Consider the following 22,604-nt stretch of genomic DNA (forward strand, 5'->3'; position numbering starts at 1 on the left):
CATATATAGATACACCCTAACTAACCATACACTGATGCAGTTTAGGCCACTGACCGCGATCTCTCTCTCACTCATAGTCATCAGACCAGTTCTCCCTCCGCCAGAATCTCTATCTCACTCATAATCGTTGGACCAGATCTCCTGAACTAGATCTCCCGAACTAGATCTCTCATCTTTCACCTCGATCTCTCTCTCACTCATCGGACCAAATCACTCACCTCGATCTCTCTCTCACTCGTCGAACCAGGCTCCCTCCGCCAAACCAAATCTCTCTCACTCAAATCTCTCTCACACAATCTAACTCGTCGGACCAGGCTCCCTCGACCGAACCAAATCTCTCTCTCACAATCTCACTTGTCAGTCATCGAACCAAGCTCCCTTCACGGGACCAAATCTCTCTCTCACAATCTCACTCGTCGAATCTCTCATTGTTTGATTGAATATAAATTTTAAAACTATATTTGGAAAAGATTGTAAATAAAAATGGAAAAATGGAAGGAAATTTATTAAAAATTTAGAAAATAGGGGGAAAAAGAACAAAACCGCAACCAAACCAAGCCAAACCACAAACAAGCAGTTCAATTGGGTTTCATATAATACATTTTTAAAATTTGCAGTTTGGTTTGGTTTGAGCCTCAAACCAAACCAATCCGAACCGTGAACACCCATAATATATATATATAGCTATATTGAAGAATGTAAAAATGTATTATAATATAGTAACTTATGACAATATATTCTACTCGTATTTTTTTCTCTAAATATGAAAGAAAAAGAGAAACTTTCAGTGAATAACATTAAACAATAATTACATTACTCGGTTCTAAAAAAAAGAGAAACAAAAAAATCACATTGCTCTTATAAATAGGCTTGCTTTCCAAGCATATTACTTCAAAACTAACATTACATATGATTATTTTCAATTTAACATATGATCATCAGATCAACATCTCCATAATAGAATTCCAACGACGAATAAATCCTCTTTCAGAAAGAAAGTAAAATAAACTGAATGATCATGCTTTATATAATATTTTGTTATTTCAATACTTCAAAAAACACTTTAAAAAAAAGATATTTAAAAAAAAAAAAGTGTATTGACTACATAAATACATGTGAAAGTGGGTGGCCTTGAGAGTTTACATATTCATATGTTTATGGAAGAGATAATAATTGTATTGATTATTACAGTGTAGAGTGGGAAATGAAGAAGTTTAGCACAACAACTGAGAGTAGAGAAACAAACAAGTTAGCAACATTTGATACAGCGGCTGATGATTTGGCGGCCGGCCCGTCGGCAGCATCGGAAGGATCGGTAGACGACATTTTGATCACCCCCGGAAGCGGTGGATCGACAATATCTTCAGCATCCAATGGCGGCAACGGAGGATCGGTAGGTGGTTTAGCCTCCGGAGCCACCATACTCATCAGTAGACCAATTTCAGGTGGTACGATTATATACGGAGCTCCATTCGGGTTTGGCTGAGTTGGTCGGCACGGACATGCTACAATCAACAAATAATTGTCAATATATGTCTTAACCAATTGAATTATGTTGTCTGTTAGCATTAGAAGCGGGATAACTTACTAATGTATCGTTTTGCGGTATTGGGGAATTCGGTAATGATGCCATCGACGTGGAAGTAATCGACAAAGGTAGAGATTTCCATGGAGGCTTCAGAGTAGTAGTCAAAGGCCAAGGAAACATATTCATTTCTCATGACATAAACAAAGACAGAGAGATTGGAAGCCTTGATTTCAGCAACTACTTTAGTGAGACCAGTAGTGAAATAGTTTGTAATTTCAATGATAGAGCCACGAGGAATGGCTACAACTTGAGCAAAGCGTTTGATTTCTTCAAGAGCATCTTCTGGGGCATCTCCAATCTTTGAGTCAACAGTTAAAACTCTAATGTAACTTGGGAACTTTGTCTTGAAAAAGGATAACACAGAAGTATCATCTGATCTAATGAAAACTTGTTGTGTTGATTGTTTGTCAAAAGTAGCATTGGTTAAGGCAGAAGATACAGTTCCCACCATGTCCAGACCTTTCTTTGAAGCCAAATACGCCGCATTCTGACATATGAAGGCTATAGGTTATTAGAAGCGGGTATTGGAATCTGTTTGGAATGACTTTTAAAATGAAACTAAATTAAGAATCATAAAGAAATAAAGGGTTTTACTTGGACGTTGATCATAATCCCAGAAACAGCTTTGGCTTTAGCAAACTCCAGAAACTCATTAAGAGTCATGAACTTGCCTTTGTTCTTAAAGGCTGGATTACGAGCAAGACCAGAAGAAGCCATGAAAGGGTTTGAAATTTGAGCTGAAACAGAGAGACAAAGACAGAATTAAAGGAGAAACAAAGTGTAAAAAGTTTTAAGAAGAGAATTAAAGAAGGGCTTACGTTTGAGAGTTAGAATCTCAGCCCAAGTAAGATCAAAAGAGAAGATTCCAGCTTCAGCTTGGACTTCAGGGATAGTTGTAGTTCTTGCTGAGAAAGCAGTGACAACAGTTGTACCTGTCAAAAGATCTGCCATCTCCATACAGAAAGGAACTCCATCTTTTGATAATTGAACTGAACAATCAATAATATCAGCCCCATCATCAATTGCTCTTTGGTAAGCAAGATCAGTTGAGCCTGGGAAATCCCCACTTGCTCCATTGCTGCTTATCACCAATGCTTGCTCTAATCCTGTTTTTGTTTATGTTTAGAAAATCCATTTATTACTACTAAAACAATGTTCGAGCCTCTAACACCCAAGTCCATGATTCAAAATCCAAGATTCTGAAACCTAGGTCTGGAGCGTTATAGGAGGCAAAACACAAAAGGCTAAAAACGAAAGGGTTATCAAACAAAAGTAGAGAGAATGATTAGCGAGATCGTTACCAGGCTGAATTTTGCCATTGTTGCGAAAACTCGAATAGCAGGCTGCAAGAAGGACAGAAGGGTAAGAATACAACTACTTGACATAGAATGAATGAGGAAGAAGGGATATATATAAAGAGAAAATGCTAACCAATGGCTTGAGAAGCAGCAGGAGAGAAATCAGAAAGGACTCCATCAACAGCAAAATGGCCATTGTCAAAATATTGAAGGTACTCACGGATTGGATCGTAGCTATAATTGTAACCAACAATGGCATCATTTGCAAAGCCAGAAGCATAAACTTCCAAGCCGAGCTTATGAGCATCCATGACAAGAGTTGTTGCAGGCTGGACATACTTGTCTTGACCAATTGGCCAAATGTATTCTTTTCTTACAAGAATTCCTGAGGCGAATGTCTTAATCATGGGAAGCTCTTGAGCCAATGCACCATATGTTTTCTTTGTTGTTGGCTCTATTTCATTAGCTTCTAAGAATCTGAAGATCAGCTTTGTTCTAGCTATGTTCACACTCCCACTTATCCCTTTCAATATTCCAATCTCTGAAGATGACACAAAGTTTATTCGCGTCGTTCTCAATGCCTTCTGAAGGTACGATGATACGCTCAGATCATGTTCTGCATAGAACGCTTCGTGCTGCAATAACGTTGTCAAATGAGCCCTTAACAAGACGAAAAGAAAGTCAGAGAGCGAGAGGGGTTAAATACCTCAGCATTCAACCAAAACTGACTCGGTTTAATCCCAATGACATCTTCAACACCCGCGATCGGTAAAGTACCATCATAGAGACTAGGTCGAGAGAGGCTACTTTGAATCACTGATGATGAAAATCCAATCCAACAAGTTAAAGAAACAAAAAGGGGTAATTAAAAATGGGAAATGTTATTATAAATCAATGAACGAATGAATGAATGAATGAAAATGAACATACTGTAAACTCTGTTAAAGAGATCCTTAGACAAGTAATCAACAGAAAACCATCCTTTGATTTTTTTTCCATTAACAATATAAGACTTATGCTGCCTAGGGAAGACATCTTCAATATTGGTTGAGTTTTGAAGCCTGAGATCAGTTAAGCAAATGCCAACCCCATCTTTGGTGAGTTGAAGATTGCAATACAAAGCTGTGTTACGTAAACCCGCAACCAAAGCCATTTGATTTGCAAAAGGGCTTGATTCTGGAAACACTCCAGATAATCCTCCTCTTGCTATTACTAGTGGCGGTTCCCCTGCATAAATGTCGTCGTATTATTTTACGGTGGCGACGGTCTCCTTGAATAATTTCTTTTTGTTTTCGTTTGAATTCCGAATCGAAGAATAATAAAGGAATCACCTTTCAAAGTGAGCCATTGTTCTTTAGGAGGGAGACTGTGTTGTGCAAAAGTGGAGGAGAAGATCAACGAAGCTATGACCAAAAACCACTTTAGCATTGTGAGTCCCAACACTGTTTTACATGAAAAATCAAAAACAAGAATCAGTAAAATGGAAGAAAAATTATGGAAAAAAAAAACAAGACAAAAGAAAAGAAATTAATGGGTTACCTTTGATCTGTTAATAACTACAAAACTGATTAGAAATACCAAAATTTTAAATTAAAAAAAAATGAAAAATTAAGTGGAAGACATGGAAAAATGAAATGAGAGAAAATGAAGGAAAAACGGATAGGAAAAGGGAGAGGGAGGAATTAAGTAAAAGACAGAAAGAACTCAGAAAGAGCATTCCCTGTCAAGTTTCTTAGGAAAAAAAACTCTCGAGGGAATGGGGAAAAAATTTTGTAAAAAAAATTCTTTAAAAAAAAGAAGAAGAAGAAGAAGAAGAAGAAAGAAAAAACAAGAGATGAAAAATAGTGTTTTTATTTATAGAAATAAGGAGACAATAAAGGCGTAAACAGTCCTAAAAAAAAGGGTGTGTTTTTGGGTCCTCTGGTCTTTAAGGTTGTCCCTCTCCAATAAGTTAATGAAAGAGATGGAATGAATTAATAGATCCAAATGGTTTACTAATTAAAGGATTAGTCAGTTTCTGAATTTAATTGTTTTTTTTAATTACCTTTCATCCTCAAGTTTTTTTATTTTTTTCAGTGTCTGTTCCGCGGGAAAACAGACAATTTCTCAACCTTTGAACCTTAACCGCCATTTTCAACGACTATTTTCTGACTCTCCTAAATGGGAATGTTTTGTTCTTTTTAAAACCCTTTTTCGCTATCTTTTTCTCTCTTTTATCTTAATTTTCATCTCTTTCTTCACCTTTCCCCATTCAAACTTTAGCCTCACTTTTTCAATTTTCTGTCAAAATTAAATAAGTAGTTTATTGAAAGAAAGAAAGCAAACCGGGAAAAAAAAAAACGTTTACTTTATTTAAAAGTTAATTGATTTAAAAGATATATCAAATTGGTTTTCATCTCTAACGGGAACATAAACTTGTAAGGTTGTGTTTATTAAGTCTATAAATTTAAATTTTTTTTAGTAGATCATTGATCTATTATATACAAATTTGAAAACCCAATATTAAACATAAAAAGAGAGTTTAAAATTTTATTATATACTTTCTAAAGAACACAAAATTGAAAGTTTATGAATTTATTATATTGTTTTTAAAATTTAGGGACTTAATATAAATAAAAATTGAGATAGATTAAATTTGTAATTTAACCAAAAATTTTAATATATATTTGATAAATAGACATTTGATTTGATACAATTTGTTATTCATGTCAACTCAACTGAAAATTATTTATCAACTTAAAATTGTTGTTAAAAATAAACTTGAAGTTTAATGGTGATTTAATTGAAGTTTGAGAAACTTAAAAATAGTTTAATGTTAGAATAATAAAGTGCCTTTATTATTAATATAACCTGCCACTTGAATCATTAGAGATGAAATAGAAAGAAAAAAAAAACTGTCTTGCCTCCTAGAACACAATAAGTCAAGGGTTTGATGACAATAATTAGTATTAGAGGCTAGAAGCTTACAAACTAGTTTGCACTTGTCTTTTAACTTTAAAAAATGGTTTACATATTTCGATTTTTCAACTTTCGGTTTTTGTTCAATTTTATTTGGTACTTTTAAAAGTTCATCCATCTTCATTTTTTTAACTCGCTTTTTTTCTAAAATTTTGTAAATAGGGATCAAAATAGTCATTTTGAAAATATTGAAAGTAATTTAAATTTAAACTATAATGAATGTAAAAAAATGAATCATAATAGTGAGAGATACTTAATGAATCAATAAATTTGATAAAATATTTATTATTCACTCTTTAGCATTTTGTCTCTTTACAAACCATTTAAAATGAAGGGATGTCTATTTTAATGATCTTTTTAATTCGATAAATTTTGAATGATGAAATATATATCTTTATATAACGATTCCTCTCTCTCTCTCTCTCTCTCTCTCTCTCTCTCTCTCTCTCTCTCTCTCTCTCTCTCTCTCTCATAAAGAATAGTACAGTATTTATTTCATTGTTCTAATTCACTTTAATAGATGCTTGTGCTTTCAACGTTGGTTGGGCAAAAGGGGCTCTTACCTCTTCAATGAATTAACTTTCATAAGATGTAACATTTAGTGTAAAAAAAATCAGTTTTTTTTTTTTCATTAAACACTTCATTTCAGTTTTTCGTTTGCTTAAATTTAATTAGATAATTTAATCACAAATAACTGGTATAATATTCAACCACAATTGTAAATTAAATTTAGTTGTCATATTATTGGTTGTGGTTACCAAATGCTTTATGTAGTAAGTTAAATAAAAATGTGACAAAATATAAATTAAGTTTTTGGAGTGATTAATTTAGACCCTATTTGATAACTATTTTATTTTTTTATTTTATTTTTTTATTAAAATTAGACCTATTTCATCCACATTTCTTAATTTGCATCTTTAGATTCTTAGTCAAATTTTAAAAACAAAAACAACTTTTTGAAAGATTTTTTTTTTTTTTTTTAGTTCTGAAATTTTGATTTGATTTTTTAAACCATCAGTGAAAAGTAATTAATAAATGAAGAAATTTGAAGGTAGAAGTAATGTCCATAGACTTAATTTTTTTAAAAAAAATTATCTAACGGGATCTTATTAAACAAAAATAATATTTCTTATTAAAGAATAAGAAAAAAAGAGTCTAGAATTTTACACCACCTGTTTTTTAAGAATATTACAACACAAAATAGTTTAGAAATGATTCTTTAAATGAGCCACTTAAGAGAGTAAGATTCATGTGAGCATATATAATCCACCAAGACTTCATCATACATAACTCTCAATAAGAAAAATTGACAGTTGAAAAAAGATATCCATTCCAACATGAAAGCGGAAGACTAAAAGTATGTTTTGTTTTAACTTTTTAAATTTAAATTTGAGGATAAGTCGTTTTGAAAAAAAAAAAAAAATGAAGTGTTTGAGAATCAATTAAATCAAATCAAGAGTTTAAATAAAAATATTTTTTTTATAAATACTTTTTTTTCTAGTCAATTGTAAGATTTTGCACCTGATCAAGCAAATTTCCAAACCTCACTTCTCACCGACGTAAGTTTGGATGATCCTAGAAGCTTCAACCAGATTTATATAGAAATTAACTATCACTAATACTAGTTGGGGTTGGATACAATGGTGGATGGAACTTCGAACCAAATATCAATTGTCAAACGAGGTGAGGAAAGGAAAGCAATAATCCTCCACTAAAGGCGACGAGTAAAGACGACATTATTAAAAGAAAAGAGATGTGGTGGGCAACACAGCATGAGAGCTTAAACTACTTCAATAATCCTTCACAGAGAGATGATCAAGCAGTTATTGGCTCGGTGGCTTTATTCAGCCATACCTTCTCAGATTCATCCAAATATGGAGCAAGAATATCCCTACATTGTGAATGATAAGTGTTCACCCAATTCAATTCTTCAGATGTGAGAAGACTTGTATTTATCAACTTTCTTTGGTATGGTGCCTGTTCAACAACAAAAAGTTACAATGATTAAAAATTATTTCTCAATTTCAAGAAAGATCGATGAAAATAGAAGCTTTACCCATGTTATGTGCTCGAATGCTAAGTAGCCTTTATCGCCAAAATTAAATTTTGTATCAGCATCCTTCACTACAAGTACATTCTCCAATCTAATACCGAAGGCACCATCCTCGTAATAGCCAGGCTCTGAGATTTGCAGTTAAGAGATATCAACAAGAGATGGTTCTAGTACTAGATATTTAAGCTATTTATGTTTCTGACATCCAACTAAAAACCCAAGTTTAGAAAACTATCAAATTCGATTTGGTTAGCTCTTTGTACAAATATTCGTACTGAAAAAACCTGACAAACTCCAGGGAAAGAAGGGGAAGGGTATAGATATCATGAGGCAACCATATATGGAAACTGAAACTATGTAACACTTTTGCTTTAAACCAATTTCAACCATGTAACTCCAGGTTGGTTTGGTTCAGGCTCTTTCACCCCTATGCGACAGAAGGAATCGGTACTAAGTGTAATGATTACTTACCATCTGTAACAGTCATTGAAGGTTGAAGTGGAACATTTCGAGCCTGTGGTCTGAAACTAATTAAATGGGGTCCTGAAGAAAATATACAAAGAAATCATTACTTTGATCACAACTACTACTCAATAAGAAATGTGAAATCATTTCGAGCCTGTAGTAGTTTTCTTACCTTCATGAACATTAAGGAAAGAACCAATTCCATGGCCAGTGCCATGTCGATAATCCAGACCATCCTTCCACAAAGGAACTCGAGCAAGAATGTCCAATGAGTGGCCTATAAACAGGAAGTTCATGTATAATCAGCTCATTGGGAAAGCAAAATACAAAGTTGAAAAGGTGAGAACTCCTACCATTTGTGCCATTTGGAAATCTTGCATTTCCCAAAGCAATATGGCCTTTGAGAACCTACCAAGATGTCGCTTCAGTCAGATAAATCCAAATACAGAGTATAAATTTAGGTAGGTCATATAGGACTTAACTCCCTCTCAGACAAATAGTACCAGAACATATTGATAATCTTCACTCTTATGTAACGTGCACACCAGCAAATTCTAAAATGATCATTGAGCGGAACTTTTAAAGAGAAATCGGGACAGCGTGTAATGACAGTTTGCTAAACACATAAGTCAACAGCTATTCCATTCATATTATTCAAAACCATATGATTTATAATTCTTTTCATATTCTGCAGCAAGTATACTTTTTCAAACTCTTAATTAATTCATTAAATCAACCATTTTACTCCCATTTCTTCCAACATAAATACATTCATAGCCAACCTAGTAATAGCTCAACTGGCTAAGGTATAGCAAGAGATCAAGGTTTGAGTCCCCTCACTTCACATGTTAATAGTGTCACTTCACAAACTCTATCCGTCCCCAATCAGAACCCATTTTTTAATGGTGGAACCAAACAGGACTCTGACCAACCTAGCTAAAAGTAACAATCCTGACAAGAAAGGTTATATGCCTCCAGAAACCCACTCTCCTAATCATAATACAAACTGAATGGACTTGGTATCATCCAGGAGTTCCAGCCTATTTTTTCTGTGGACTGTTAGGAAGGGCTAGAAAAGCACTTGCAAATAAAAACTCACAGTACACGGGAGTAGAATTAGAAAACATTACAAATATGTCGAGGCTTAATGATTTCATCATTCTTTGGAACTAGAGGAGTATCTTTTTCTTCCAACAGCACAAGAAATTTGGAAGATGTTCATGTCAGGAAACGATGCTCAACTCTATGAGCTCAAAGGGAAAGTAACGAAGGAACAATAAAACCTTTCAAGGTAACTCTTGAAAGGTGTCTGAACAATGGGATATCAGTTTCATGGCTTCTGACTGCTTTATGATCTGATTCTTCTCTGACCTTGACCAACTAGGGTAGCTATTTTTGTAATCTCCTTTGACAGTAGAGCATTCTGCTCCTTTCGTTCTCCCCATACATTGACGAAAAGGCAGTTTCTAGTTAACAATATTAACTACATTTTAATCACCGTTAATAGCACACCAAAATCCAAATTCTACTAAGGTTCATTAATTTGTAAAGTCAGTTGATATAGAGTCAGCTACAGAAAAGAGAACAAATGCATAGAGCAATGAACTTTTTCCCTGAATGGTTAAAGTAACTCACTGCAGTATAACAAGCTTTTTCATGTGCTGAAGGTAATCCAAAATGGACTGTCCGCGTGATATCGGTTGTACCGTCCAAATACTAGAAAATACACAAACAAAAAGGGAAGAATTGAAACAGGATTCATCAATGAAAATACGACAATTAGGGGTAGGGGGAGTCAAAAAGCAGAAGGTAAAGATCATCATTAACATTATTTTAGGTTTGAATGCCCAACTAACCTGAGCTCCCGAGTCAAAAAGATAGATACTCTCCGGATCCAATTCGGCACATGTCTCTGCTTGTGGTCCATAATGAATAATTGCAGCATTTGAACCAACAGATGAAATAGTAGGGAAGCTTAGGCCTCTAAAATGCTGAAAAGTACAAACAAAATGAACGAAGAAGTGTGAAAATGAAGGGGGAAATGTAGACGTGAAGAGTCAAAGTGACGTAGTTAATTAGGGAAGAATTATCTTTTCACGTCAGTCGGTTATTAGTGAAGTCAGCAAAAGAATGTGAAGTTAGTTAGCTGATGTCACATGCTGGGAACTGTATTTATACTGAAGGCAGAAGGGAAAGGGTTAGGCTACTAGTGGGTAGAAGCTAGAATAATTTCTGGATCTTGGAGAGAGAAACTTTTCACGCTCTATCACAATCAATCCCTATCATTTCCAAAATTAACACAATGCATGTAGGAACAATTAGAGTGGGCATTTTTCTTTTCAGCCAATGTCAATTGTGCGCTTGTTATGTACATGCTAGAATGCAAATTCAAATAAGTACAAGTTCATTTCAGTGTAGCAGACATTTACAGAGAAGAAACATTACTGTCGCTGTTCATGTTTCTCTATTATCATGGAACTAATCCTCAAGAAAGCCTGGATTTTAGGTTTTAGGCTTATCTCTTTTTGTGGCATGACTACCTAATATTCTTAGATACATGAAACATCCTTTAGGAGGTTTTTAACATATTCTGCTTTTCTGAAGCTTACCTGCAGATGAAAATTCTCAAAAAGGCCAACTGATATCTGAACCTCTGAAAGAAATGAATACACCAGATGTGGGAGGAGAAGAAAATGTTGGCTACTGAAATAAAAAGGCTCCACAATGCCACATAATTCTTGGCTGGGCTACATTAGAATAACTTATTTGGCTCTTAAAGATGTGCTTGTTTCTCCAGAAGTATGCTAGACATGAGGTCCAGAATAAAATTTAATCACCTTTTATTCTTAGTTTATATCGTATATTTACTTTAAAGAGGGGGAAAACATCCACAAACAATAAATAATGAAGCTACATCTAGGATGGGCTACATTTGAATGACTTATTTTGTCCAGAAGTATGCAAGACATGGGGTCCAGAATAAAACTTACCCACCAAACATTATTAGTTCATATTGTACATATTTATTTTAAAGAAGAGAGGGGAGAAAAGATCCACAAGTATACAGAGTGGAACATATTAGCAATGAAGCTGACCTCCTTTGATGCTCGGAAAGCCTCAAGCTTATCGCTTACACTAACTTCTGTCAGTTTCTTCAAGTCCCTAACAAGGTTCATTTGACATCAAAATATGATTAGTTGGATGTCCGAAATGTAGTGAGCATGTTGAAGTTGGCATTCATTTTTTTCTTTTGGGGGGGGGGGGAGAACATTTTTGCTCCAATGAATTGCAACGATGCTAAGACTTAATCACAAAAATGAGTATAGAACTCACGACGGTTTGGGCTTCCTCACACCATCCCCTTCCAGAAAGTAACCAGAAGCACCATAAGTCTCTTGCAGCTGCAATTTTTAAACCAAGCTAGAAATCAAATTTGTAGAATGAAACGTCTATATCTGTTTTTTGGGGCTCAATAAAAGGCTAAAAGGTCAATTGAAGTGAATCTAAATGTTTTGTCAATCAGCATGATACAAACTTTAAACGCTATAGGTTTCACATACCTGCTTGTCCAACCACACAAGAAATTGTACAACGGCTGCACCATCCCGAATGTGTGCCTTCTTTAGTCCGTCCAACTCAACAGAGTTCTATAGAATAATTGGTTGATCAAAGTAGTTAAGAAAGGAGAAAAAAATAGACTTCAAAAATTTCCTCTTGACCATGGTCAAGTTTCAAGAAGATGGTTGAATAAATTTAAAGTTGACTGCCAGGAACAGAAAATAAGATCATGTTATACTTAATTCATCTCAGACACCAGTGTAATGGCTTAATGCTTGCACATGATTAAGAAAGTTAACAAACACCACCATATCCATTCTTTGAAGGGGAAAAAAGAGAGATGGAAAATAATAACAATTGACAAGGAAATCAAAATGCTACCTTTAGAGCTTTTGCAAGGGCCAATGGCGATTGTTGCAGGAGGACCTTATCAGAGTTCAGTTTAGAATACAAAGCATAGCAGCATTGGGCAGGATCAACCCATATGAGGCCAGAACTCTGGCTTTCTACTTTAATTCCATTAGATCCTGCTATGTCGATTGAACTAAGTTCTACTTCCACATTAGCCCTAACTTCAGGTCCTTTCGCAGAAGATGACAAGTTAAGTTGATTAGATGCAAGTAAGGACACATCTGTTAATACTGCACTATAATCCCGAACTTCAATTCCATTTTGCTCCATGTACGAGCGCACCTGAAGATGAGATATTCACTTTGAATGAGGTTTAAACCTTAATAAAGAGAGTTGACTATAAAAGAAAACAAAGCTCAAAATCATGCTCCAAATATTTAACTTCTTCTTTTAAGAGAATAACTACTGAAATCAAATACTATAATGATATCCAAATGTGATTCCTTTGAAATTCGATATGTGTAACTTTTATGATACAAAACATGGTGCATTTGTCTTGGCACACCTCATCAGACACCTTCCTTTTGTCCACATAAAAGAATGCTGAATTGAGTGTCACAATTGCAAATGCATGTACAACTGGACAGTATGACACATCACTCCCACGGATGTTGTACAACCAAGCTACCTGCACATTTCCATTTTTATGATCATATTAGTAAACAGGAGGAGTTCTTTGTAAGAAGTAGATAAAACATCTAAGACAGAAGCCCCGTGGTAAAATAAGACAAACCAACACAAAAACACGATACTATTAGAAAAAGCACCCTGGAAAGAACGAAAACTCACTTCATCAAGTCCGGTCACAATTAAACCATGAGCTTTCTCTTGCGAAAGCTTTGTTCTCAAAGTCTTCAACTTATCTTCAACAGAGCGACCAGTATATTCCAGTGGGTGTATCATGACAGGATTTATTTCTGGTGCTGGTCGGCTCTTCCAAACTTCATCAACTAAGTTCGTGGTGGTTTGAACCAGCTTCTGCTGCTTCTTGGAAAATGCATGAATCCACTTTTGTGCTGTGTCCACTGACACACACCAAGGATCCACTCCAACAGCTGCATCTGCTGGCAGATTCTGATACAAAATTGAAAAAACTAACTTACAAAAGAATATGAAACTAATGAAGAAAATATCACAATTGCACCAAGAATCATAAAAGCTTTTAGAATCTCATTAAAACCCAAAAAGCCTACTTTAAGACTAGTAAAACAAGATTTAACCAGACCTAGCCATTCATGTATAGAAGCAAAGAACAACAACCATAACAACCATCAATACAACAGCACAGTAGCTCTGAATAATTGTAAGTAAGTTCAAAAGGATCGTTTGATATTGCATTTGTTTGCCCAACAGAAAATAATTTAAACAATGAATGGAAAATGCAAAGAGATTTCTAACTAGTTTAGGAAGTTTCTACTAGCAACTCAAATAGAAGGATTACGGGAGTATTTGAAGAGTGCATCTTCACTCTCATTAATTTCAATATATATAATATATATATATATATATGAACTTAAATTTAAACTTTCCCTTATTTTAATGTGAAGTGAAATGATCACATACATCTGCCATCCAGAGATCTACAGAAGGATCCTCTCCCATTCGCATAAGTTTCCACTGATCACTAAGCTGTTGAATTGCCTGCAGAAAATACCGCCCATCGGTCCAAAGTAGTGCTTCTTTCTGAGTTACAAGTGCCAGACCTTCAGAAAAGAAAAGATAGGATCCAAAAGATCAACGGTTGACAAGGATCAGAGTGAACGTGAACGATGATCAAACAGACTAAATAGATTACTCAGAAAGCATTTTCTTTTGTCTATTAAATTTGCAAGTGGAACCAAATAATGAACTCCACTGTAGCAACAAAAAGAAAACGCTTTGCGGCAATGCTTACCAGCACTCCCCGTGAAACCTGAAACAAATTCACGTCGTTTATCTCTCGCAGATACATATTCACTCTGCAACAACACGAAGACGACGATTATTAGCCACAAAATTACTCGCATGATAAGAAATCAAAGAAAGTAAAAGAATACAACAATAAGCGAAATGTCGAATTAGGAAGACTTAATACACAAGAGAAATAACTAAACAAATCATTTCAAAGTTCGCGTATCGCGACCTGATCAATTACGAACATGCCATTTCAGACTTTCAACCATAGCTCAAGAATTGAAACGTAGAACAAATAGCTCAATTCAGATCCTCCGAAAAAACAACCGATGATTAACAAAAAGAAATTGGGAATTCGCAATAGGTAGTTATTGATTGATACAAGTTATCGGAGAAAACCTGGTGATAGTCCTCGGAAGGAACAATCAAGGCGTCAAGAGGAGTATGAGACGTCATTAGAATTCTCAAAGCGCTCAGAGTATCCGCCATTTCTCTTTCTCTAGCTTCTCTCGTCTCTCTCACTCTAGTTTATTTGTTCTAGAGTCGTGTTTCTCAAGATCATATATACATATAATGGGAATAAATAATTATATTAAATTAAATCGAATATCTGGAAGGGGAAAAAAACAAAAATAAAAATATGGAAGGGATGGAACTTGGGCTTAAATAACTTTTCTTTTTCTTAAATATATATATATATATATAAGGGAAAATTGCAAAATCTGCCCCAAGTTTATTACAATTAAATTGTGTCGATTTTTTTCAACTTTTTATTTCATCCAATTTGAATTTCAAATTTAAATAGGCATTATAATGTCAATCTTAATCTTTAAAGTGTTATAATTGATTACCTTTTATTTGTGGGTTTTTATGTATTAGTCAGACTCACAAAGTTGTATAAAATTTGATTGTATCGGAAATTAGTGAGTTTTAGGGATATTTTTATATTATTTTTCATGTTAATTAATTCGCATAAATGGAACGAAAGAAGTTAAAATTTGCAACAAATGTTTCAGTTTAGTGTCTAATGTGGTAAAATTTAAGAGTTATAAGAAATTTGGTTATAACTTAATGTTTGCCTGTAAAAATCTTCCATAAAAAAAAAAATCTTGGTACTCTTAATCTTAACTGAATTTCAAAAGTAAATTAAAACTGACTAATCTTAAGTTACGAATCTTATGATTTAAAGAAAAAAGAAAAGAATTATCATTAAATAAAGAAAATGGTATTGTCAAATACACTAATTTACCTTTTCAAATTTTGATTTTTATACATTCCTCGTTTTAGTTCATATCCATTTGATGAATTTGAAAGTGTAAGTAGAAAGTTATTTTTAGATTGTTTTATTTCAAGGGGATTGAAATAAAAATGAATAAGAGTGGAACGATATAGTTTATTAAAATGTATGAACAAAATCAATTGGTGGGATCCATTACAAATTCAAGAATGTCATTTTCATTTGCTATGGTCTAATCAATCACATTTTCATTCTTTATTTATTTTAAATGGTTAACTTATTTTATTGTCACTATTGCTTTTTTATAGTCATTCAATTTTTAAAATTAAATATATCGTTATTAATTTGTTAGCATTAAAATAAAAATAAAGACCAAAATAATTATTTTTTAAAGTTAAAAAATTAAAATAAACGTTTTAAAAGTTATAAGACCAAAATAAAACAAACTAAAAATTTTGACTAAAATACATATTCTGAAAGCAACAATAAAATATTGTAGCTTTTTGGGAGCATCAAAAGTATCATGATCGATGCTCTATTCAAGTCCTCTTGTTTATATTTAGACAATATATTCTCAGATTTTTAATCAAAGTCTTCCTTCTACACTCACTACATAAGTTTAATTGTTCAGCATCGATTCTAATAACCATTTTTATAAAACTAATCAACTTGGATTAAGCTAAAATAATGCAATCAATTTATTGTCTTAACAAGTTTGTTCATACCAAACATAAAAGTTCAATCATTCTAAACAAAAATCTATTAGCTTGATATGCCATTAAACAAAATAGGAACATTACCCCTAATACAATCATACCATCAACAAAATGAACATGACTATTACTTGTGATCACATCTACTCACGAGACCCATTTCTCAATCCGGCAACATCAGAAAGTACTCCGTCTCGAGTCAATCGATGACCAACATCTCGCCTCGTCAATGCCCGCCCGTTGGCTAGTTGTCAAACCATGAGCTTTCAACACCTCGTCCAACACGCACTGCTGGTGGTTATCTTCGCCAATCTTGGTTTCATGCAGCAGTTTTTGCTAGAGATGTTAGAAGTAGGACATAGTATGTTAAATGCTCTATTACAAACTGAAAAAGAGTATGTTTTCTTTCCGTTACCAAGGATAGAGAAAGAAAGAATATTCACTCTATTACCCACCTATTACGGAAGTTCGTAATAAATATCTTGTATGTCCCAACTCTTTTACTAGAAAATAGAATAAATGTCGTAAACTAACTCTTAAAGAAAAAGAAAATACATCAAATAGCTCTATTGCACCGGAACCATATCTTTACAAGAGTTCGAAATAACTCTGATATTACAAGGGAGGTTGGATTAACAACTGATGATGATACACTCTTTATACAACTTCACTGTTCAGTAGCCAAAAACATTCCTTTTGGTATCTGTTCCATGGTGTTGACAATACAGTTTAGCGCAGCATCAATATTACTAGCCCTCTTCCTCTTGCTATTTCTTATGTTCTTGTCGTACCCATCAATGCGCCACCTTCGTTTCCAAGATTATCAGAGTCCATCCACATACACCTTGTTTCACATTCAGAATATTCAAACTTTTAGGTCTTGCAGTAGCATCCCCAAGTACAACATTAGTCAGTTTAGTCATGTTACAATTTTTCATAGTTTTATCGTATAAATAACTTCTTCTTCTTCTTACATAATTTCCAGTATAACTGTATAACAAGGTTTCATCAGATCTCATTGACCGTTCAAATGCCAAAGTTAGGTTACAAGAACAATCCCAACAAAATCACACCCAAAAGGGAAACAGAACAGAGAATGAATGATTTCTCAAAGTCTGCTGCAGCCAGATCTGTTCCAAGCAAAAAAAATATACACTGATAAATGTAGAGGAAAAGGAAAATAAAGAAGAAAAGGCACCAACCTCAAGTGTGGCACAGATGGGCAATTAGAAGAAGTTGAAGCTTGGATGAACCCCTGCAAGAAAAAGAGATGGATGGATGAAAAGTTAATCAGAGATATTTGTATAGTGACTAATGACTGGGGAAGAGGGAGATGTACAATTATGAAAATTAAATGTAGTTATTGACAATAATTAAGGTTGCTTTGTCATGTTACTAAATTATGACTGTCCTACTTGAATTTGGCAGATGGAGTGATGAAATCTGAAGCTGCTTTTATGAAACAGAATGGTTGAGTGATGAAAGAAAATTACATTGTGAATGGACAAGCTTCTGTGGAATTGAAGAAATGAGTATGAAACCCCACCCCGTGAGCCATGATCGATTACCAATCCGAACCCCCTAAAAATTTGATATTCTCATTCGAATAATGAATACAAGTAGCCAAGTACCACGAAATTGTTTGATATATAATAGGAACAGTAAAATACCATAAAGAAAATTCAGAATATAGACAGCTAAAGACAATAGTGCCATTTGAACCTCCGACTGAATTACATTTCCAACAAAAAAGAAGAACGTTTAATAAGAAAAAATTCCACATTTCACAACATTATTTGACAAACACCATATCCATGAATCATAAACCATGTACAGAGAGACGACGGTAAAAAAATCCCACACAGGGCATTGTATATTTTGCACAATCATGTGACGTAAAAAGAATGCCCAAACAAACACGAGACAACTATACTTTGAATGAAAACATGACAGGGAAGAAACAATCTTAATGGGGGTCGATTGCTGCAATCTAAATGGATTCTTTTTTTTTTATCAGAAACAAGGCATTTCATCAAGCCTGGAAAAGCTTTTTGACTGTAGCAGCCATGTATTTGCCCTGGTGCTCTGCAAGTGCCAACTCTGTTTCGCTTGGCTGTCTCGAGCCATCACCAGCAAAAGCTCCTGCACCATAAGGAGACCCCCCTCGTATTGTGTCTATCGTGAACATACCAGCACCAAAAGTGTAGCCAATGGGAACAAACAGCATTCCATGGTGTGCTAACTGGGTAATTGCAGTCCATCTGCAACAAAAAGTGTGAGTGCAAGGAGCATTTAGGATCAACCCATGAAAAATTGAACCAACTCATAATTTTTAGAGTCGTGCAAGAAGGGCTTCAATTTTTACAGAGGTAAATAAATAATCGTTGAGTTGAGAGGAAGTGTATTTTCACAAGAGAACCCAAAATGATCAACGTGATAACTACAGACAATCAATAGGCTAAAAGATTTTATAGCAACTCCGAAAACCTAGATAATAAATCCTCCTCTAAGTGCTAACAGGCTTCAAATTGGACAATAACCGCAGTAGAAGGAAATCCATTGCACCAACTTATGAATTTAATTTTTCTGAAGCAAGCCTCATGGATAAAGAAACCATTTTCTGAAGCATAACTGCCTGCAATTTAAATAAGACAAAAGGTTAAACCCGAGGCAAGCGGGTTCTATTGGACAAAGGAAGACCAAACTAATGACTGAGTACTGATATCCACCATTTTTCAAAAGTCAACTCTGAGCCTCTGCCATGAATATATCTGGTTTTTCACTTATCTTTCATTAAGCTCTCCTTCACATAATCTCAAGGCCTAAATCACGATTACCAAATGTATAACAAACAAAAAAGTTTGATTACCTCCACTCAGAATTCCTTTGCGAGTCAGAAACAGAACGAATTGCAATGAGTGGAACGACAATGAAGGGTAAATTCCATTGTTTACCTAAAGATTAGTGCATTAAGAGTCTTAATTAACCAAACCAGCTGGAGTTCCACTTTGAACTGATCATTACATTATATGTGGAACCATATATATAATTAAACCATCCACATACCCCTAGGCCATATCAAATTGATCAGTATCTAACTTAATGAGCCACAAACGAATTAGGACTTCGCATTTCCAATTGCTACACAGGCAAAGATAAAAATAGGTTGTACAGAATTGGCTTACGCAGTTGTTTCTTGGCCGCCCCCTTGAGTTCCTGTGCTAACAAAGAACCCAGCAGGCTTCCCTGCAAGCTTCTGCTCCTTCCAGAGCTGCCCCGTCGAATCAAAGAAAGCCTTCATTTGCGCTGCCATACATCCAAACCTGGTGGGAAAGCCAAACAAAATGCCATCAGCAGCTACTAATTCCGCGGCTGAAATCTCGGGGATGGACGGGTCCTTGGGTGGCGCTTTCATCTGGTCCAAAACCTCCGCCGGCAAGGTTTCCGGCACCCGATACAAAATCCCTTCAAACCCATCAACCCCATCAACCCCTTTCTTCATCCTCTTCGCTAAGCTTTCGACGTGGCCATACATGGAGTAAAACACTATGAATATCTTCAATTTCTCAACTGGATGCGACACCGAGACAGAGACATCGGAAGTGGCATTGCCCGATGAACCAATTTGTGGGTGATCTTCTTCAACAGAGATCGGGGGAGTTGTTTTGGTGTCGCGAGGTCTTGCATCATCGGTGGCGTCGGCGGCAATAGATGAAGGGACCTTCTTCTTGCTGGGAACACAACCCCCTCCCTTCCCCATGAAGAATAGGAAATTGTGGAATGATGGTGAAGTGAAAATGGAAGTCCAATGGCGGAATTGGAGATGGAGAAGGGGTAAAGAGGATTGAAAATCAAAAGAGGATGAGTTCGTTCGTATCTGTAAAGGGGATGAAATTTCAACCTCAAGGTCCCACCGGCGGAATCCAAATTTCCGAAAGCCTCCGAGTAGGACTGGTTTGGAGGCTTTTCGATCCAAATTTCTTCTTTGACTTGAGGTGCTAACAATTTGGATTATTTACGTCACCTAAAACTACCAAATTTATAAATGAGTAGCAATTAGCCATTTTATAATTTTCGCTCAAATATAACGATTATTTCAAAATTACCCCTCTACTCTCCAGAAGTTGCATATTATCCCTCCACCTTCATCAACGTTTCAATACTACCATTCCAATATAAATTCTTTAGAATTTTCAGAAATCGAGATTTTAATGGTATAATAGTGATCTAAATTTATATGATCATCGTCATCTAAATTCTCGTTCTAAGTCACTGCGACATCATTTTATATATTAAATTTTCAAAATTGTAAAGAATTTCTACTCAAAAGTTTTTTCCTTGATATTTGTGAAAATTCAAATGTAATTCTATCATTTTTAAAGTATAGGTCACTATAATGTCATTTCATATCTCATTTTTTATCCAAAATTTAAAAATAAAAAAAAAATTCAAAAGTATTTTGAAATGTTTGTGAAAGTTCAAAATTAAATTACCTCTTTTGAAAGTATATGCGTATTATAATTTTTAAGTTTAGTTCCTTAACAATCATGTTCTTATACTTTAAAAGTTCTTAATAATTACTTGCACTTTAAATTTCAAAGTTGAATTTTGTGTATAACGAGTCTAATTTTTACATTTTTTTAATTTTAAAAATTACATCAAATAGATCTTGACATTTTTCAATTTCACTAGCACGATAAATAGAAAATTAAAATTTGATAATCTATTAGACACTATTTATTTTGTTTTTTTTATACAAAATATTTGTTGGTTTTAAGAACAAAATTTATTATATGTCATAAGCCTATTTGATACGAAATACAAAAATTCAATAACTTAGTTTACATTTTAAGATTTTACAAATTTGGAGAATACGAAATTGAAAGGTTGATGACTATAATTTAACTCATAAAATTTGATTAATCCAAATATTGAAATTTGGTGATTTTTAAAAAAGATAGTTAAAAACTAATCCAAAGTTTCTTCGAGAAAGAAAAAAAGGGGGAAAAAAACTAATTCGAAATTAGATTTGATTTTTTTTTTTTTTTTTGAGTAATATTTTTGAATAACCAAATCACAAAAAAAAAGAAATAAAACCGGGTAAATAGGTAGGAAATGTCAAATATAGGGATGAATTTGGTAATTTTACAAAGAGGATAAATTATGATTCAAATAACACGTGGCAGGTGGAAAAAGATGGTCCGAAATAATGGCAGACACTTCGGGGCTTTGGTTTTTTTTGTTGGGCATGTTGCCAGCTATGGACCATTATGGTGTTTTTCGTAATTACCGCAAATTACCCTCCCCTTTTTTTTCTTCTAGAAACATATTATTTTCTCTTTTTTTTCCATTCTTTATAAAAAAAAAAAAAAAGCTAGCTATATCAATGGAATTAAAACGGGATGAATAAAATAATACCGTACTTTTAAAAACAATTTGATTTGAAACTATTTACAAAAATATGGTTTTTTTTTTTTAACATGTCGAGTGTTGAAAATTTGACCAACCAAGGTCGAATGTCGACCTTTACATTTTTTTTATTTTCCATTTTATAAATATTTTTTAATATGAAATTCGACCTACTAGGTCAAATTTTCAACATTCGATCTCTACCTTTTTTAATTTTGTATTTTATAAAAATAATTTCTAAAAATATTTTATTATTTTATTTAACTTAACTCTAAAAAGAACAAATTAAAAAAATAATATCTCATAAAAATAAAAAAAGTGTAAATTAAAATATCTCATTTATATAAAAATAATTACAAAAATCAATGTGTCCCACAAGACGGACATCGTCGATTTTTTAGCTGGTTTTTGTTGTTGACTTCGAACTTGAGGTTTCTCTGGTTCTTCTTGATGTTGCTCTGGAACCTCTGCAAACGCTTCATAATATAAATATTCATTATGCTCTCCACGACCCCAACCATGTCCATGCACGTATGAAGAAGAATGACCAGCCTCTGAGTCATAATGTCTTGAACCAAATGTTGGCATCATCATTATCGGACTAACATAATCAGTTTGACTCTGCGTCTGCATTACAGGAGGCAACTCATCCACATTATGGGCAACCTCATCAAACTTATCCTCTTCCCGAACAAGTCATCTACGTCTAGGAGCTGGTGGAGGAACAATAGGTATATCGTATATATAATGTATCTCCTCCATATAGTTTTGGTTATCACTACATATAGCAAGAACCTGATTCGGATCATTCACAACATCACGAAGTCTACTGTTGTTCGATCTCTGTGAATTATAAAACAATTAGATAATATTTAAAATAAATTTAAAATAAAAATAATTAGATAATATTCATTCATTTACCAGATGACCCACAGTTGCTCCCGGACAAGTGACGTAGCGCCTTATGATATTATTATACCAATTAATGTAGTCTTGAGTGACATCCCTATCAAAAGATTCA

The 22,604-nt window shown here is 34.1% G+C and overlaps 3 protein-coding genes across 3 annotated transcripts; all 3 read right to left on the reverse strand.

Annotated features, from left to right (window-relative positions):
• Positions 1–1,075: 1,075 nt before the first annotated feature.
• LOC120072907 (glycerophosphodiester phosphodiesterase GDPDL6-like) lies at positions 1,076–4,715 on the reverse strand. Its single transcript, XM_039025438.1, has 10 exons — positions 4,426–4,715; positions 4,218–4,328; positions 3,817–4,113; positions 3,593–3,702; positions 3,020–3,521; positions 2,890–2,931; positions 2,407–2,694; positions 2,183–2,325; positions 1,589–2,075; positions 1,076–1,505 (listed from the first exon to the last, which is right to left on the reverse strand). The coding sequence occupies exons 2-10, from the start codon at positions 4,312–4,314 to the stop codon at positions 1,186–1,188; spliced, it is 2,286 nt and encodes a 761-aa protein (XP_038881366.1). The 5' UTR covers positions 4,315–4,328; positions 4,426–4,715; the 3' UTR covers positions 1,076–1,185.
• A 2,701-nt stretch (positions 4,716–7,416) lies between these two features.
• Positions 7,417–14,784, reverse strand: LOC120074253 (aminopeptidase P1). Its single transcript, XM_039027315.1, has 16 exons — positions 14,624–14,784; positions 14,226–14,289; positions 13,895–14,034; positions 13,121–13,405; positions 12,837–12,959; positions 12,302–12,613; positions 11,923–12,009; positions 11,696–11,763; positions 11,458–11,524; positions 10,219–10,353; positions 9,998–10,078; positions 8,716–8,770; positions 8,535–8,639; positions 8,369–8,440; positions 7,901–8,025; positions 7,417–7,821 (listed from the first exon to the last, which is right to left on the reverse strand). Exons 1-16 carry the CDS (start codon positions 14,711–14,713, stop codon positions 7,660–7,662), a joined length of 1,971 nt encoding a protein of 656 aa, XP_038883243.1. The 5' UTR covers positions 14,714–14,784; the 3' UTR covers positions 7,417–7,659.
• A 1,942-nt stretch (positions 14,785–16,726) lies between these two features.
• LOC120073991 (probable NAD(P)H dehydrogenase (quinone) FQR1-like 2) lies at positions 16,727–19,934 on the reverse strand. The gene is made up of 2 exons (XM_039026945.1): positions 19,360–19,934; positions 16,727–18,435 (listed from the first exon to the last, which is right to left on the reverse strand). Exons 1-2 carry the CDS (start codon positions 19,932–19,934, stop codon positions 18,207–18,209), a joined length of 804 nt encoding a protein of 267 aa, XP_038882873.1. The 3' UTR covers positions 16,727–18,206.
• Between the last annotated feature and the right edge of the window lie 2,670 nt (positions 19,935–22,604).

The sequence above is a fragment of the Benincasa hispida genome, chromosome 3 (assembly GCF_009727055.1).
Source record: "Benincasa hispida cultivar B227 chromosome 3, ASM972705v1, whole genome shotgun sequence".
Lineage (NCBI taxonomy): Eukaryota > Viridiplantae > Streptophyta > Magnoliopsida > Cucurbitales > Cucurbitaceae > Benincasa > Benincasa hispida.